General features: G+C 51.4%; 6 protein-coding genes across 6 annotated transcripts; 2 read left to right on the forward strand and 4 right to left on the reverse strand.

Annotated features, from left to right (window-relative positions):
- Window positions 1-114: 114 nt before the first annotated feature.
- Window positions 115-811, forward strand: LOC6595265 (complex III assembly factor LYRM7). Its single transcript, XM_002020168.2, has 4 exons — window positions 115-168; window positions 224-367; window positions 425-506; window positions 570-811. Exons 1-4 carry the CDS (start codon window positions 148-150, stop codon window positions 734-736), a joined length of 414 nt encoding a protein of 137 aa, XP_002020204.1. The 5' UTR covers window positions 115-147; the 3' UTR covers window positions 737-811.
- Window positions 775-2,751, reverse strand: LOC6595230 (peptidyl-prolyl cis-trans isomerase sig-7). The gene is made up of 2 exons (XM_002020167.2): window positions 1,238-2,751; window positions 775-1,179 (listed from the first exon to the last, which is right to left on the reverse strand). The coding sequence occupies exons 1-2, from the start codon at window positions 2,707-2,709 to the stop codon at window positions 804-806; spliced, it is 1,848 nt and encodes a 615-aa protein (XP_002020203.1). The 5' UTR covers window positions 2,710-2,751; the 3' UTR covers window positions 775-803.
- A 743-nt stretch (window positions 2,752-3,494) lies between these two features.
- On the forward strand, window positions 3,495-8,595 carry LOC6595229 (SAFB-like transcription modulator). The gene is made up of 9 exons (XM_026995469.1): window positions 3,495-3,686; window positions 3,836-4,333; window positions 4,407-4,434; window positions 4,502-4,601; window positions 4,696-4,742; window positions 5,724-6,846; window positions 7,245-7,394; window positions 7,461-7,934; window positions 8,001-8,595. Exons 1-9 carry the CDS (start codon window positions 3,567-3,569, stop codon window positions 8,374-8,376), a joined length of 2,916 nt encoding a protein of 971 aa, XP_026851270.1. The 5' UTR covers window positions 3,495-3,566; the 3' UTR covers window positions 8,377-8,595.
- Window positions 8,596-8,646: 51 nt separating this feature from the next.
- LOC6595228 (serine/threonine-protein kinase Nek8) lies at window positions 8,647-11,991 on the reverse strand. The gene is made up of 9 exons (XM_026995474.1): window positions 10,989-11,991; window positions 10,792-10,930; window positions 10,448-10,731; window positions 10,220-10,390; window positions 9,657-10,166; window positions 9,425-9,593; window positions 9,182-9,367; window positions 8,876-9,108; window positions 8,647-8,812 (listed from the first exon to the last, which is right to left on the reverse strand). Exons 1-9 carry the CDS (start codon window positions 11,945-11,947, stop codon window positions 8,674-8,676), a joined length of 2,790 nt encoding a protein of 929 aa, XP_026851275.1. The 5' UTR covers window positions 11,948-11,991; the 3' UTR covers window positions 8,647-8,673.
- Window positions 11,992-12,249: 258 nt separating this feature from the next.
- On the reverse strand, window positions 12,250-13,884 carry LOC6595227 (ras-related protein Rab-8A). The gene is made up of 4 exons (XM_002020164.2): window positions 13,392-13,884; window positions 12,990-13,282; window positions 12,815-12,928; window positions 12,250-12,756 (listed from the first exon to the last, which is right to left on the reverse strand). Exons 1-4 carry the CDS (start codon window positions 13,513-13,515, stop codon window positions 12,646-12,648), a joined length of 642 nt encoding a protein of 213 aa, XP_002020200.1. The 5' UTR covers window positions 13,516-13,884; the 3' UTR covers window positions 12,250-12,645.
- A 262-nt stretch (window positions 13,885-14,146) lies between these two features.
- On the reverse strand, window positions 14,147-15,564 carry LOC113565229 (E3 ubiquitin-protein transferase MAEA). Its single transcript, XM_026986888.1, has one exon. It carries the CDS (start codon window positions 15,526-15,528, stop codon window positions 14,347-14,349), a length of 1,182 nt encoding a protein of 393 aa, XP_026842689.1. The 5' UTR covers window positions 15,529-15,564; the 3' UTR covers window positions 14,147-14,346.
- Window positions 15,565-15,613: the final 49 nt, after the last annotated feature.

The following is a 15,613-nucleotide window of genomic DNA, read 5'->3' on the forward strand; positions in this document are numbered from 1 at the left end:
TTAACATCGATTTAATATTTAATAATTAAATATTTGTTAACAACAGTTAAATTTAACGGATTCATTTGATGTCGAATTAATACCAGATTTAATACCGATACCGATATATAATACACTAATCAAAATCAGCTGTGACCCATCAAAAAAATGTCTAATTTGCGGCGCCAGGTAAATTAAACGTATAATTTAAACATTTAAACCAACGTTAATCCTCAAATTGTAGGCTCTCAGTGCCTTCAAGAAGCTCCATCGCACGCGGCAGTACGTATTCGATGGCGACGTTCGGGCGTTGGAAGAGGCACGTCAGAAAATCAACGACGAATTTCGGCAGAACCGAGTCGTGACCGACCAGGATGATATTCAGAACGTATGCATTGGATAAAGCATTAAATTGGTGTCCTTTCTAATCACCCCCGACTTACAGAAGATCAAACTGGCGGAGGAATGTGCCCAAGAGCTGCGCGCTAATGTTATCCAGGCCCACAAACGAGAGGACGGCGTATATGGTGGGTTGCCCATTACATAAACATTCCCATGGCACTATATACGACATAATTTAATGTTTATAGAGCTCCGCATAACGCCAGAGACGACACGAATGGACAATGTAGTCTTCAATCCGGATGCCATCATCGAGTCGCCTCGAAAACGCCGTGGGGCCAAACCCACAGAAGGCTGCTGTGGTGGCGCGGCGATGGCGGCGCTCGAGGCGGAGGTGGCAGCTCGTAAGAAGTAGAGAACTAGAAACATTTTAGATGTAGTCAAAATCCTGTGTATGTTCCAGTCAAGAAAATCGCTTTATTTTATTTTCCATGGTGTCTCTTTTTCGATTTGTGTTTGCTTTTCGACTGAGCTTTCTTCTGCTTCGACTTCTTGCTCCTCTTGCGCTTGCTGCGCTCGTCCGAGGAGGAAGAGGAGCTAGAGCTCTCCTCAGAACTATCCGAGGACGTGGAATCGGAATCGCTTTCACTGTCCGACGAGTCATCGCTGGAGTCTGAGCTGCTGCTGGCTGCACGCTTCGACTTCTTCCTTGCTACCTTCTGGCTCTTCTCCTTCTTTTCTACTGGTGCTGAGGGCTTACGTTTCCTTTCAGGACTCTCCTTGCGTTCGATCCTTTTTGAATTTCTATCCAGATTCCGTTCATCGCGGTCTCTGGGTTCAGGATGTCTTTGCTGGGGCCTAAAAAGCAATTTGGGTTAATACAGTGAAAGGTTGGTAGAGAATTCAGGCGACAAACCTTCTCTCTGATCCATTATCTCTGTTCCTGATGGGTTCTCTGCTTTGACCATAATGTCTGGCTCCTTGTGGGGATCTCTCTCGCCTGTGTTCGTTGCGATCTCTGGATCTGGATCTTCTCATGTCCATACGATGATCTCTTCGATTGATACGATCCCTGGATGATGAGCGCCGGCGATCATTGAAACGTTTTCCATCGTTGCCCTCCCTGATCTGCCTCTCATTTGGGTTTCTTCGCTCGTTTCGATCTCTGGATCGGGAACGCCTTCGATTGTCCCGATGTTCGTTCTGTTCCTGGTGGCGTTGTTCTCTCGCCTTTCGACGCTCCGCGGAGCTCATTCGACTTCTCGGATCGTCAGGCCTCTTGCGATCCCGATGCTCATCAGTTCTGTCTCTGTCTCTGCCCCTGCCGTTGTTATGGGGCCTCCGCTCATTGTTGTCCCGTAGATTGTCAAAGTCCAGCTTGCCGTCAACGCCCTCCACGCCACGTCCTTTGCCGCGCCACGTAACCTTCGACACGGATTGGGAGAAATCTACGTGTATGCGGCGGTCGTCGATCAGGACATTGTCCATTTTGAAGTAGGCAGCCTCGCAGGATTTCTGTTCCTCAAACTCCACAAAGGCGTACTGCAGGGAGTCGCCGGTCTTCCGATCGCGTATCACCTCGCATCCCTTCACCACACCAAAGCGACTGAAGATGATCTCCAGGTCGTCGTCCGTCGTGACCGGATTGAGCTTGCACACGAAGAGTACGTTTTCAGGGGGGGCCATATCCGCATCTGGCAAATCGCCCACGATCTCGAGTATAGTGGCACGGGCCTTGGCCTCGCGATCGGCCAGCATCTCCTGCATTTCCTCCATTGTCATGCCGTCGGTGTCGTCGATGTCCTCGTCGGCGGCGATGCGACCGTTCTTCAACCGTTCGGCACTGGGCGATGGCGAGCGGCTGGGCGCCTGCAGGCCACGTGGATTGGGATACGGGTCCTCCAGTACCACCGTGTGAGTTATGCGTATGTCCTGGTAGGGGCGAAACTTTTCATCCACAATGGCATCGTTCAGCTGGCGCAGCACCTCGTGACCCTCCACCACCTCGCCAATGACGCAGTGGGTGCCATCCAGCGATGTCAGGTCCTCCCCCAGGGTGAAGAAGAACTGAGAGCCCACTAGGTTCTTTCCTGCGCTCACAAGTGACAGCATGCCGGCATTCAAGTGGTGGATCTTGGGCAGGTATTCGGCTTCAAAGAAGCGCTTCTGTGGGCCCTCCACAACGCCCCAGATGGAGGAGCCGCCATCTCCAGCGCCGCTGGGATCCCCGGTCTGCGCTATGAATCCCTGCTGCACGGTGTGGAAAAGATTGTAGTTGTAGTACTTAAGCCGGCAGAGCTTTAGGAAGTTCAGGCATGCGATGGGGCGTTCGGTTGTGAATAGATCGACGGTCAGATCGCCCAGCGTGGTCTCAATCACCACGGACATGATGCAGCTTCACAATAATCAGCAAAAACACCCATAAACAGAAAACAGAAAATTATTGACAAAACACCCTAAAGATGGGATAGAGGTGGCAACATCGGTTGGTAAGTATCGATAGAGAAACGATGTTAATATGGTATATGGAATATGGAATAACACTAAATCTTTCTCTCAATATTTCTGAAATTATTTCCCTTGAATAAAAACACTATCCATGCACTACATAAAGTCGCAAACGAACTTTCTGGATTAGATCCCAGGATCTTCGGCACTGGCGTTCGGCCACCGCCGCATCATCATGAATCAGCCAGCCGTGTTTAAACGTATACAAACAAAATCCAATAAAAGAGACAACTTAAAATAGGCATATCCTCTAAAAAAATCATTATTATTAGACATAATATCAACATATATGATTTCCGATCATGGATAGAGAAAGATTAACCCATTGTCGACCAGTGGCTACTTTAATACGCTTCACCCACCATATATGAATGACGAATTCTAGCGCAGTTCAGGTGGCAGATATCGTGGTCGTTTTTTTTTTTTTGCTGAAGATGATGGATAGGATGGACCTACAATAGTTTTTATTATTATTATTAGTATTATTTTCCGCTATTTAACTGAAGTAGTTATCCTGTTTAAATAAAGGGGCTTAAGTGGGGCAAGTTCGTTTTATCATCGATAAGTCACACTGTTATCGTCGCCATTTTCGTTTTCTGTATGTATTTACTTGACTGCGATTTTTACACGTTGTGAAAATAAATTGTAGAGAGAACTTCATTTCATTTCGGTTTATAAGTGCATCAAGCGTTGTTTAAGTAACTAGATATTGACCAAGTGATCAAGTGCACGCGAAGATGCCCGAATTAGGCAAGAAGGTATCCGAGTTGCGGGTCTGCGACTTGAAAGATGAGCTAGAAAAACGCAAGCTGGACACTTTGGGTCCAAAGGCTGCGCTCATCGATCGCTTAGAAAAGGTAAAGTACATACCCGCCCCCATTTGTTCAGTGCACAAAGTAAAGGCGTTGAAATCCCTTTAGAAGATGGAAAAAATGATTGTGCAATTTCGTCCGCGTGTGTGTGTGCGTGCGTCTCTATTGTATGTCTGTGTGTTGTATTTTTCCAGGCACTTAAAGGTGAGGGTCTCGACCCGGCCACCCATTTGATTGTGCCGGCTGTAAAGGGCAAAAAGCCCTGCCCAATGCCAATGTCGGAGAATGAGGGCGGAATCAAAATCAAGGAGGAGCCCGTCGATGAAGACGAGCACATGCGTTTAGACAATGAGAATGGTGATGACCTATCCCGCCATGCGGAACAGGATGGCCACGAAATAGATCAGGTGGGCGACGTGGACGATGTCTGTGTGATTCTTGACGATGACGAAGACGAGGAGGAATACGACGAGGAGCAGGAGCAAAACGGCGAAGCTGAAGGTGATGCCGATGGGGATGGGGACGGCGAGGCCGAGGATGCCCCAGAAGAGGGCGATAACAACGGCGGGGTCGAGTCCGTCAATGAAATTCAAGGGGAAGAGGAGAACACCGGCGACACGGTGAACCTGGACAACGACGAGTCCATCAATCTAACAATTGGTGAAGACGAACAAAAACTACTGCACGATGAGGTGACACAATAAATTGAATAATTTATTCAATTAAATTTTCCTAATCCAATTTGCATTCTATTCCCCATCGTAGGCTCCAGATGACAAATCCATCAAGTCTGGTGAGTGAAGGTTAATATTAAGATTCTAGGCTTAGTAATTTACGCTGGAACACTCTTTGCTTCACAGTGAAACCAGCCAATAAATCAGATAAGGCCAACGCGAAGGATGCCGATAAGAAAAATGACAAGAAAAAGGATGATAAGTCCGCTGATAAAAAGGAAGCCAGGTTAGCAGGCTAGCACTCGATGTAGTCCTTCTGGTTTCCGTTCTAATGTGTTTATTCTTGTTTCTCTACTCCGAACTTTCGATCGGTGCTCCAGTGATCAGAAGCTATCTTCAAAGTCGTCCAGCCAAAAGGATGATAAAGGTAAATTAAGTCATGGTTTCCGCATGGCTAGGATCAGTGAATTTCGGAGAGTTACACGTTGGGAACGGATTGCTTGGGCCAAGCATGATCCTAGTTTAAGTTTCGATCAACTTTAATGTTGAGCAGAAGAATATGTGGTATATTTTCGGGCAAGAGAGTGTGAATTTGGTTGGGCCCCACCACGGAGAGATGGCCGGCCCCACCACCCCACACACACAGACCTGACGAGGACGCGACTTGGGCAAAGGAGTATCGAGGGATTCCCCGGAGTCAGATGAGCCGCATTGCTGAGACGGACAGAGAGAGAGAGAGAGAGAGAGAGTGGATAATGAAATTGTTTCAAAGAAAGCACATGCAAAAATCTGTGGCAGAATTCATCTTGAAATGTCAACAACTGAAAACTCCGGATGGAGACTTACGGCTGGCACCAATCCACTGGCTGCAATCTGGACTTGCAGGAAGAAGTGGCACCTGGAAGATAACTCCTGCCCACTCGCCGCCATCTAAATCAATCGAACGACGAGGAACGACGCAGAGCAGAGCACAAAGGAGTTTCAAGCTACGAGAAATTTCCCCTTAAAGGACGGCACACACCACAAATGGCGCAGGAATGACGCAGATCAGGGGTAACTTTACTCTATTCCCAGGACTTCCCAGACGCAGAAGAAGACCAGTAGCAGCAGCAGCAGCAGCAGCAGCCCAACCCAATTCACACTCTCTTTGCTTCCTTCATTTTGCGGGGCGACGGGGTCTCTTTCGAAGAAAGTCTCGTGATGATTACGATTACGATTTACCTTACGCTCTAAACTCCAACTCCACCAATACCAGCAGCAGCTACAGAATGTGTGTGTGCCCGTGGGCAAAATGTTTGACAAATGCTTCCCTTAAAGATCGTATCATAAACCAAAAACGTTAACCGTTAACCAGTTACAGCCACTCCATAACTCTCTTCCAATATTATTATTTACATGGAACTTGCAGAGAAATCAGCGACAGCAGCCGCTGGGGCAGCTTCGTCCGCCGCATCGAGTGCCGCTGGCAGCAAGTCCGGATCCGGATCGGGCACGGGATCGGGTGCTGCCGGATCTGTGGGGGCAGCATCGACATCCTCCGCGTCCAACAACAACAAGGCGACGACGCTGTCACGCAATCTCTGGGTCTCCGGCTTGTCCACCCTCACGCGGGCCAGCGACCTCAAGGCGATCTTCTCCAAGTTCGGCAAGGTGATCGGTGCGAAGGTCGTGACCAACACCCGGACCCCGGGCACCCGCTGCTACGGCTATGTGACCATGTCCTCGTCGGCGGATGCCTCGCGGTGCATCGATAATCTGCACCGCACCGAGCTGCATGGGCGCATCATTTCGGTGGAGCGCACCAAGAACGAGATCGGGGGCAGTGCCAGCTCCAAGGATGGCAAGGGCAACAACAACAGCAACAACAAGGCCACTCAGGGGCAAGACGGCAAGAAAAAGGATGACGACAAGAAGTCTGGGGGCGGTGGCGGTGGCGGCAAGGGCAACCACAACGGCAACGCCGAGAAGAACAGCAAGAACAACGATGGAGGCGACACCAAGTCCGCCAGCGGTGACTCCAAGCGCGACGGCAAGGACAACAGGGAGCGCCACAACAAGCGCCGCGACGACAAGGACAAGTCTGTCAGCCACGACAGGCGTCATGATCGCGAGACGTCACGATCCGGACCAGGTGGTGGCCACAACAAGCGTCAGGGCTCCAATCAGGACAACCATCGCTCCGGGCGCAATCCGCGCGACGTCGACCGTGAGATCCAGGCGCGCCAGCGCGACCGCGAGCGACGTCAACGGGAGATGCTCTCGTACCAGAAGATCCGTGAGGAGCGCGAACGCCAGCGTCTGCGCGAGCGTGAGCGCGAGCTGCGCGAAGAGGAACGCCGCCGTCGCGAGGCACGCGAACGCCAGCGCATCGAGGAGGAGCGCCTCGCGGAGGAGCGACGCAAGCTGGCCGTTGAGCGGGAGCGCCTCGAGCGCGAGAAGGCCGAACTGCTGCGCATGGAGCGGGAGCGCCAGAAGCTGGAGCGCGAGAAAATCGAACTGGAGCGCCTCGAGCTGAAGCGTCAACAGATGAAGTATGCTAAAAAACAAACAAAACCAAACATAAAACAAATCCGTATTGCGTGGCACGGCACCCGTTCGTTCCAACGCCCTAGCCACAACAATATTTATATATTCTTTTCACTGCCGGAGAGCATTTGATTTGTCCGTGTTTCTAAGTGTGTGTTTAAGCTAAGTCGCAGCAGCCTCCACGTTGTGTTGTTGACGTTTCCTCAACTCGAACTTCAACTGCTTCAAAAACGGAACATTGATAGGCGAACGCATTGTGCATCCTAGTCTAAAGTCTGACGTCCTCTCCACCGACCCCATCTTCCCCTCTACCTGAAGATTATTAACTAAATTTACGTTTCCTCTTTTCATCTTTCTTCCTCTCACTCTTGTTTGGCCGTATCCCCGAACCACCGACCATCAGGATTATGGAGTCGCGCGATGATCCTGTCAAGCGGGCCGTGGCCAAGCGTGCGGATGATCGCTACGGCGATGTGGCCGATCGCAAGCGCAGTGGTATATTCGATGCCCCACCTCCGCCAAGGTTCGACGCATCTCTAGTCAGCTCTCGCAGGTGAGTGTTCCCCTCTGCTCTGCGATAAAATCGTCTATTAAAAGTACCGCTCTTTGTCGGCCGCAGCACTTATGATAAGAAGCACGATGACTATGGCTCTTCGTCGGCCGCCAAGCGCGTGCTAGACGACTACTCGAGCACCAACAAGCGTCTGGATTATACGAACAAGCGCAACGACTACAGCACGTCGTCTACCTCGAAGCGTGGCGCGGTCGACGACTATGCCTCAGTGCCGAGCAAGCGCTCGGGCGGCAACGACTACAGTGCCTCCAGCTCGAAGCACGACTATAGCTCGTCCAGCAAGCGTGACGACTACAAGCGCGAGGTCGAGGTGCGTCACATGCCCATCTCGGGCAGTGCCGGTGGCTCGAGCAGCTCCTACTTGCACAAGAATAATGCTGGCGGCGGTGGTGGCGGTGGAGCCGGTACCTATGTCCACAAGAACAACTCAACCCTAGGCACCGGTGGCCGCTACAACGACTCCGATCGCAGCAACACCACCTCCAACTACCGTCGCGACGATTCTCACAGCCAGCAGCAGTAAGAGCGAGCATTTGAATAATTCTATAAAGTAAGGTGATTAATGCTTGTTCTTCCCGATTGTAGCAGCGGCGCCAAGCGCTATGAGAACTCCACCAGCAGCGGTGGCGGCGGAGGCTATGGCAGCAATTCGAGCAATGTCAACATTTGGGCACCCTCCTCGGGTGGCTCCCACCTTGGATCCAGTGGCGCACCGATCAAGTCCTACGGCAACGGCATGTCCTCGAATATGCATAGCAACAATTCGTGGCAGAAATCGGCCACAGTCGACGACAATGGCTGGCGCCAGTTGCCGGCCCAGAGTCGCTTCGATCGGAGCTACAACGATCGTTCAACGGGCGGATATCAGGGAAACAGCGGCGGCGGTGGCGGTACTGGGGGCATGTACGGCGGCAGTCGCCCGGCCCAGGACCGCTACGGCAATCAGGTGTCGCGCTACTAGGCGCTTGGCACGGGCAATGTGCATTTTATATGGCAATAGACGCACCAATAGACTCCACCAATATACATCTCGTGCCGCCCCACTGACTTTCCCCACACAGCGCCATGGAGCGCTGTCTCTATATTTTAGTTTGTTTTAGCAGTAGATTAAGTTTCTACAATTACATTTGGAAACCAATAAATGTATTAACAATTAAAGTACGATATATCATAACACAAATCATGAATCGAGAATGTTTTGTTCTCTTTTGCAGCATTTGCTTGTGCGTCGCAGGACCAGCATTAAATAGATACATTTCTAAGGACAGTCGCCCTCGTACGACGATATAAGCGGCGTGGTGGTGTCCACCAGAACGAGCACACTGTGCGCCAAAGGATAGACGTCATGCACCTGCACATAATAGCCACGGTCGCACTGCTCCTTGGAGGAATAGAGTCTGCCAAAGAACATGAGGAAGATTCAAGAGGATTGAGGATCAGAAACCTTTGATGGAACCTACGCCAATATATCCACCGGTTCCAGAATCAACTCGGACTTGTAGACCGACGCCAGAAAGTTGGTAAACGCCGCCGTATTGTTGCCCAGGTCCATGTCGGTATTGGGGGTGCACACCTCCAGGCCCACGCCGCTGCTGCTCGACCCGATGTCAGGCAAGCCGTTGCGAGTGCCCCAGACGGTGATGATGTTGTCCTCCGAGGCCACAATCGTGCACTGGTCGCTGCAGTTGGCCCTCTGCGGGAGGAAAGGTAGTCACTAAGCGGTGATGGAAGATGCAGAGCAGAGAGTCCTCTGACTGGTTACAAACCACAATGTATCGAGCGCGTATTGCCTCCACCAAGGTGGGCTGATCCACTGAATTGCAGTGACGGATGCCTCGCTGACCCTCCGCGTTGCGACCCATGGTGTAGACATAGCCGCCCTCCAGCAGGAACACCGAGTGGGTGGACGAGAAGCTGGCCTTCAGCACTTTGCCCGGCAGTTGGACTTTTTTCTGGGAACAGACAGAGTACAGAATTGAGTGGCAGTCAGGCAGGGCAGGATTACTTACGAAAGCCGTAATCTTGCCGGGACGGTGGAACCCTAGCTTGTAGTAATCATTGCTCCCACATGCGTGCAGCTCTCCATTCGCAAAGAGCACGGCCGAGGTGTCTGGCCCGCAGAATATCTTCGTGGGTTTGGTCTTCACATGGGAGAGCAGGATTTTCTGGGGAAACTTCCTGAGGGAGAAAAATGGCCATTGCAATCAAAGGATTGGAGGGGTGTCTGCTCCCATCACTCACTGCTGCTGCTGATAGTTTCCCAAGCCGAGGGCGCCGCTCACACTGGTGCCCCACACGTAGACGGCGCCCTCGCGACTCAGGGCCAGGACATGGTGCAGACCCGCTGCCACCTGCTCGATGCGCACGTCCGATAGCCTGGCAATCAGCTTGGGACTGTGGTAGTTGCGCTGCTCGTCCTGGCCGAGCGACAGGTTCGTGTTGCTGCCGCAGCTGAGGAGACTGCCGGCCTGGGTGACCAGGATAGTGAAGGCGTCGCCGGCACAGGCTCCCACCACATGGTAGTTGCGCACGCTCTCCATGCGGCTGGGGTAGTGCTTCCAGGCCTCCAGCGAGGTCAGGCCCAGCTGGCCGTGGGTGCCCTCGCCCCAGGCGTACGCCGATCCATCCTCGTTCACCACCACAAAGTGCGAATCGCTCATGGCCATGCCCACAATGACCGCCTTCGGGGGCAGCTGGATGGGCGACATGCTGAAGGAGTTCCCGAATGCCTTCAGCTGATACAGCACCGATCTAAAGGGGCATCGATCGGAGGTCAAGCGGAGTGATATCTTTCGATTGCATACCTCTTTTCGAGGATCTCGTGTGGTGCGGCTGTCTCGGCGCTCATCAGCTGCTTGGTCTCCGTCTGGGCGGTGGGCAGCTCCAGATCCATCGTCACACTGCTGCGGGCAGCGGCGGGAACAGTTGCTGTAAGATGGTTGCCAGTGCTGCTGATGCCGTCCTCGTAGGAGTAGCTAGCAACAAGGTATAAAAGATCATCTTGCAGGTCTCTGAAGTGACCCTATCCTTACCCTTTGTTCTTTCCCAGGCTGCGAAATATCAGGGGTATCCAGTAGACCAACACCTCCGAGGCGGTGGGCCGTCGGGCAGCCTCCACTTGGAGCAGGTTCGACATGAGACTGCACAGTCCGGAGGTATAGCCGGAGGGAACCGCCGTGTAGTTGCCGGCCATGATTTTGGTGACCAGTTCGGAGAGATTGGAGGCAGCGAATGTCTTCTTCAGGCAACACATCTCGCCCAGAATGCAGCCCAGGGCCCAGATGTCGCTCTTGTTGTCGTACTCCTTGCCCTCGCACTGGAAACGGAGAGCGTTTCGGATGATCCTCTGATGCGGGAGGCTGGGCTAGACACTTACCATCTCGGGGCTGAAGTAGTAGGGCGTGCCCAGTACGGTCTGGGCATGGATCTTGGTGTTCATTATCTTGGAGATGCCAAAGTCGCCGATCTTGACGACGCCCCGTCTATTCAGGAAGACATTGGCGGTCTTCAAGTCCCTGCAATCGATACATGGGAGAGCAAAGGACTTTCGAGTGGCAATGGGTGCTATCTAACCTGTGCAGGATATTCTCCGAATGCATGTAGTTGATGGCACTGGAGACCTGCTCGAACACGGCTATGATGTAGCGCTCCGGGAAGTACTGCTGGCCCTGACGCTCGGCAATGATGTGCGCCAGGGTGCCCCCGTCCGCGTACTCCATTTCAATCAGCAGCGTGTTGTCCTTGATGAAGCTGCCCAGATAGCTGACGATGTTCGGATGATGGAGCTTCGAGAACACGTCCACCTCGTTCATGGCCAAGTCCCGGCCCGGCGGCGTCAGTTCGCTCAGGTTGATCTGCTTGAAGACAATCTGATGGCCGTCGGACTTGCGGCGGTACAGGATGGCAATGCCAAAGGATCCCTGTCCGACGACACGCACCTTCTCGTAGTTGGCCAGCTCTGGCCCCGCAATGCTGATGGTCTCCTTGGGCACCCCCAGCTGCAGCATGACCCCTTGTCTGGCCGACTGCTGGTGGGAGTGTGGGTGTGGCTGTGGCTGTGGCGCCTTGCTGCTGGACATGGCCTCGGCCAGAGAGGTGTTGGCCGCCCCAGTAGTGCCGTCCGTGATGGTGAACACTGTCGGCAGCACTCGGGTGCAGGTGGACGGAGGCTTCTTGTTGGCCACTCCGCCTCCCAGAGGCAGTTTCAGCGATGTCGTGGTCAAGGATGTGGCATCAGTTATCCTGCCATTGAAGATGGGCAGGGAGCTCGCCTTGGCACGCAGCTTTTTCATCTCCCGGACACAACCAGCGGCGGTGGGCGCATAAAATCGAATCGAATCGCAGCTCCTGTCTGTTGTATAACTGTCCTCTGGCATGTGGGTGCCCGCGTTGTGGTCAAGCCCGTTGCTAGGCGCCGCAAGGTAATTGTTATCAGCAAATTCGAATAATTGGACACGACACCCCCAAGGCACGGGAATGTAAATAGTGCAATTATCATATAAGGAAACACCATTGGCATGGAAGGGGCACATTGGAGGCAATATTTGCACGAATACTAATCTGATTGATCGACGTTAAATGGAATGAAAAGATATATATCTCAGAGCCAAGAAATACTTGCAATAAACCACCCAAAACGACCATTAATCAGCCCTTAATCTAGGAATTATTCCAGTACTTGCACAGAAATTGTTTGTAAAGTCAATCCATTAGTAACATACGGAATAATCATTAAAGATTTGCCTATTCTGTAATGGATTTTCCATGGACAAATTGACCTACAAAAAGGGAATGAAACAATCAATGGATCGGCAGCAAGAACAAGTGTTTCTTTTCTTACGAGTATAAATGTATTTTTAGCATTAGATTATAATTATTGGAATCGAGACAATATGCATGTTTAATCGACCGAGTTATGGTAGTTGCAGGAATATGCTAAAATATTTATGCTAGGTTTTTGGACTATACTATCTGTACCCTTAAAATGCACAATCTGTATGATCCATACATATTTCGAATGTAATCTGGCACAGGCATCCCCTGCCTCCCATCGACCCTATTGTTTGCATTTAAAATGTTCATCTCGCGCTTTGGTTTCTTGTAATTTCTTGGCATTGGGTATGCACGTACTTCGGCTACAATGCAGCTTCAACAGCTTTGGACAACTTTTTTCTCAGGTTTTCGGTATTCGGTTTGCGGTTGCAATCGCATCTCGTGTATCATCTATCATCTAGCAGGTGCAGCGATTCTCGCCGGATAGACTGCCGAGGCTGAAGGTGCCGAGGCCATTCGATCCAGGGGATTTCTTGTCTTTGTTCTCCTCGTTGTCAAAATTGTCGCCCTATAGATACGAAATTTGTCAAATAAATCTCCACAGATAAATGCACTTTAATGCCTACCCTTCGCTCTCGTTGCTCACGTATTTTGCGGGCCAGCGACAGAAACGCATCCTCAATGTTGATGTTCGATTTGCACGAGACCTCAAAGAAGGGCATGTCAAAGTTCTCGGCAATCTGTTGGATATATGTATGTATAAGTTAATGTATCGCAATAATATCCTCAAGTGGCACCCACCTTTTCGCCCCTGTCCTTGTCGACCATCCTTTGTGTGGTGGAGCATTCGCATTTGTTGCCCGCCAGCACCTTTACCACATCGGGCGAGGCATTCTCCTGGATGTTGCGCAACCAGTAGGACAAATTGTTGTAGCTCTCCAGATTGGTTACATCGTACATGAGTAGTATGCCCATGGCGCCCCGATAGTACGCCGTCGTCAAAGTACGGAAACGCTCCTGCCCGGCCGTGTCCCAGATTTGCAGTTTTATGGGCACCCCATCGAGATTAATCAGTTTCTGCTTAAAGTCTATGCCTGAAAATAGAGCGGTGGGCGGACGGGTGGGAGGAGATGAAACAGATAAAAGATGTAACATATACGCCGAGGGGGATGCAGATGCAGATGCAGTTGCAGATGCACTCACCAATGGTGGAGATGTATGTGTCGTAGTACTTCTCATCGCAGTATCTGTGCACAATGCAGGTCTTGCCTACATTCGAGTCCCCTAGCACCAATATCTTATATGTGGCCACAAAGTCCAGTGCCATGCTGCCAGTATAAACAATTTTGTTGGCGGCAATATTTAATACTACTACTATTTAATGGGTAGGTTTTCCCTCAGTTACAGATGTGCGCCCTGCTTCGGTAGTTGTTTTTGTTGGCGGTGGTGGGGTTTTCGTAGAGGTGGTGGAAGTAGTGGTGGTGCTTTGGCTCTCCGGGCGGGGGGGGGGTTTATGTATCTGTTTGTTTGCTAAACGCAGCTGTTTCGCCTACAACTGCAACGGCGTCATGGATATTTACTGTAAATTTTACAGTTTCCTCCTGCGCTCAGCTGAACTTGTCAGAGAGTGAGAGAGAGAGGCACGCCACGGAGCGAAAGAGAACAGTTCGCGCGAAACAATCGAAATGCAATATTTTTGTAATTGACAACTGCACCGCTCTTTTGCCTCTCTTATTTATCGTGTAATTTCATTTGTATTTGATTTATTTTACGTTTATTATATATATATATAGATGTATGCATAATTTTTCCACTTTGAGGAATCAAATAACGTTGTTCGCGTGTGATTCAGCCTCGGCAGACTGATGCGCTGCGCCGCGGAGGAAATCAATACGCCCGCGACGGCGCAGCAGCAGGCAGCCGTCGCAGCAGCGATTGACATCAATCGAAATCGAAATTCAAATGCGCAGTTCGCGGCGAGGGGGGCGCTGCATTTGCGTTACTTCTTAATACCATATATAGGTGTACAGTACATAATAATCATAGATATGGGAGTTACATATTCAAAAATAGAGTCATTCATTGCTTAACTTAATGATGAGGGTTTAGGTTTAGCTTTAGGTTTAGGTTTACGGTAGAGTCCACCTGTCATCGGGACTTACATCACAAAGACCTTCTCGATTTTGGGATTCGAAAACTTGGTATTGGTCACTGGACAGGTGACAGTGCCATCGTCTTTGGTTATGTCGGTCAAGGCCATCTGGCCAAAGATCTGGCCATTGGGCAACATCATCGGCTGATTGTGCTCGTTCAGGGGCAGGCCCGTCACCCGGCAGATGAGGCGGCTCTGAACGCAGTGCGAGTATGGCAACTTGAGGGCGATGCGATTGAGATCATCCTGGCAGACGGGGCAATTGAGATTGCGGCAGGTCTGGGTGTAGCAATGAGGCGTCTTCAATGCGGAGAGGCCAGCCTGGACTGCTGCCGAAAACACGGAAGTGCTGGACAGCTGGAACAGCCGGTAGTTCTCGTGGCGAAAGTCCAGCACCAGCTTCTGCCAGCGCTTCGGGTCCATGTACTTCTTGTAGTGCTCCATCTCGGTGTCGGCCGGATAGGCCAGGAGTGACATCACATGGCAGATCTCGTTCAACTGGGTCTTCTCGTAGGCGGGAAAGTAGCGGCGCGAGTGCTTCACCGCCTCGAAGCGCTGGTTGTGACGCACCAGCTCAATGAACTCCTGCACCCGCAGGCTGAAATCTATGGTCGAGTTGATTTTGCGCAGCTTCGATTTGTTGTCGATGCACCAGAGCACGCATTTGGTGGTGCTGTGGTTGGCCAGGTCATCCTCGACCTCGCGCGAGTTCTGGAATATGTCCAGATTGGTCAGATGGCGCACATCGGAGCGGGCGGCCAGTTCCTCGGCCGTCTCATAGTAGCCCATGCGCAACAGATGCTCGATGACCAGGCGGTCCAGGCGTATGCGCTTCCACTGGTCAACAGAGCCCTGCCACAGCTCGCCAGTGCCCGTGTTCGGTGGCATGATACCCTTGAGATGCTCCAGCTTGCGTTTGCATATTTGTGTGACGCTCAGCTCGTCGTTGATGCTCTCCTCGGCCTTGCGCTTGAGCACCTGCAGCTTCTGGGCCACATTTCCCATCAGCTTGGTCACATCCGCCAGTATGGGCGGATCGGCGTCCAAGGCCTTGTCCACCTGCCGCGATACGTTCATTACCTGGTCCACCTCACGGTCGATTATCTTCTGGGCCGAGCGGAAGCGCTTGTTCAGTATCTCGTATGGCACTTTCAGAGTGGCGTGCTCCAACGCCTTGATTTCCGACATTTTCCTTTTGTTGTTCCGCAGAAAATGGATTATTTTCAATTGAGACGCAATTGCGTTTGCCTTTGACTTTACTTTGTTTTGCTTT

This window comes from Drosophila persimilis, unplaced genomic scaffold (genome assembly GCF_003286085.1).
Source record: "Drosophila persimilis strain 14011-0111.01,24,50 unplaced genomic scaffold, DperRS2 tig00000000-arrow-pilon, whole genome shotgun sequence".
Taxonomy (NCBI): domain Eukaryota; kingdom Metazoa; phylum Arthropoda; class Insecta; order Diptera; family Drosophilidae; genus Drosophila; species Drosophila persimilis.

Bases quoted from the DNA above. Each gene is read 5' to 3' on its own strand.
- LOC6595265 (XM_002020168.2), top strand. From the start codon at position 148: ATGTCTAATTTGCGGCGCCAG. The intron at 169-223 runs GTAAATTAAACG...CTCAAATTGTAG, and splicing joins TGTCTAATTTGCGGCGCCAG to GCTCTCAGTGCCTTCAAGAA. The intron at 368-424 runs GTATGCATTGGA...CCCGACTTACAG, and splicing joins ACCAGGATGATATTCAGAAC to AAGATCAAACTGGCGGAGGA.
- LOC6595230 (XM_002020167.2), bottom strand. From the start codon at position 2,709: ATGTCCGTGGTGATTGAGACCACGCTGGGCGATCTGACCGTCGATCTA. The intron at 1,180-1,237 runs GTTTGTCGCCTG...ATTGCTTTTTAG, and splicing joins GATAATGGATCAGAGAGAAG to GCCCCAGCAAAGACATCCTG.
- LOC6595229 (XM_026995469.1), top strand. From the start codon at position 3,567: ATGCCCGAATTAGGCAAGAAGGTATCCGAGTTGCGGGTCTGCGACTTG. The intron at 3,687-3,835 runs GTAAAGTACATA...GTATTTTTCCAG, and splicing joins TCATCGATCGCTTAGAAAAG to GCACTTAAAGGTGAGGGTCT. The intron at 4,334-4,406 runs GTGACACAATAA...TCCCCATCGTAG, and splicing joins AAAAACTACTGCACGATGAG to GCTCCAGATGACAAATCCAT.
- LOC6595228 (XM_026995474.1), bottom strand. From the start codon at position 11,947: ATGTGCCCCTTCCATGCCAATGGTGTTTCCTTATATGATAATTGCACT. The intron at 10,391-10,447 runs GTAAGGATAGGG...CCTTGTTGCTAG, and splicing joins AGCCTGGGAAAGAACAAAGG to CTACTCCTACGAGGACGGCA. The intron at 8,813-8,875 runs GTAGGTTCCATC...GTTCTTTGGCAG, and splicing joins GAACCGGTGGATATATTGGC to ACTCTATTCCTCCAAGGAGC.
- LOC6595227 (XM_002020164.2), bottom strand. From the start codon at position 13,515: ATGGCACTGGACTTTGTGGCCACATATAAGATATTGGTGCTAGGGGAC. The intron at 13,283-13,391 runs GTGAGTGCATCT...CTCTATTTTCAG, and splicing joins CACATACATCTCCACCATTG to GCATAGACTTTAAGCAGAAA. The intron at 12,929-12,989 runs GTGGGTGCCACT...TATATCCAACAG, and splicing joins ACAAGGACAGGGGCGAAAAG to ATTGCCGAGAACTTTGACAT.
- LOC113565229 (XM_026986888.1), bottom strand. From the start codon at position 15,528: ATGTCGGAAATCAAGGCGTTGGAGCACGCCACTCTGAAAGTGCCATAC.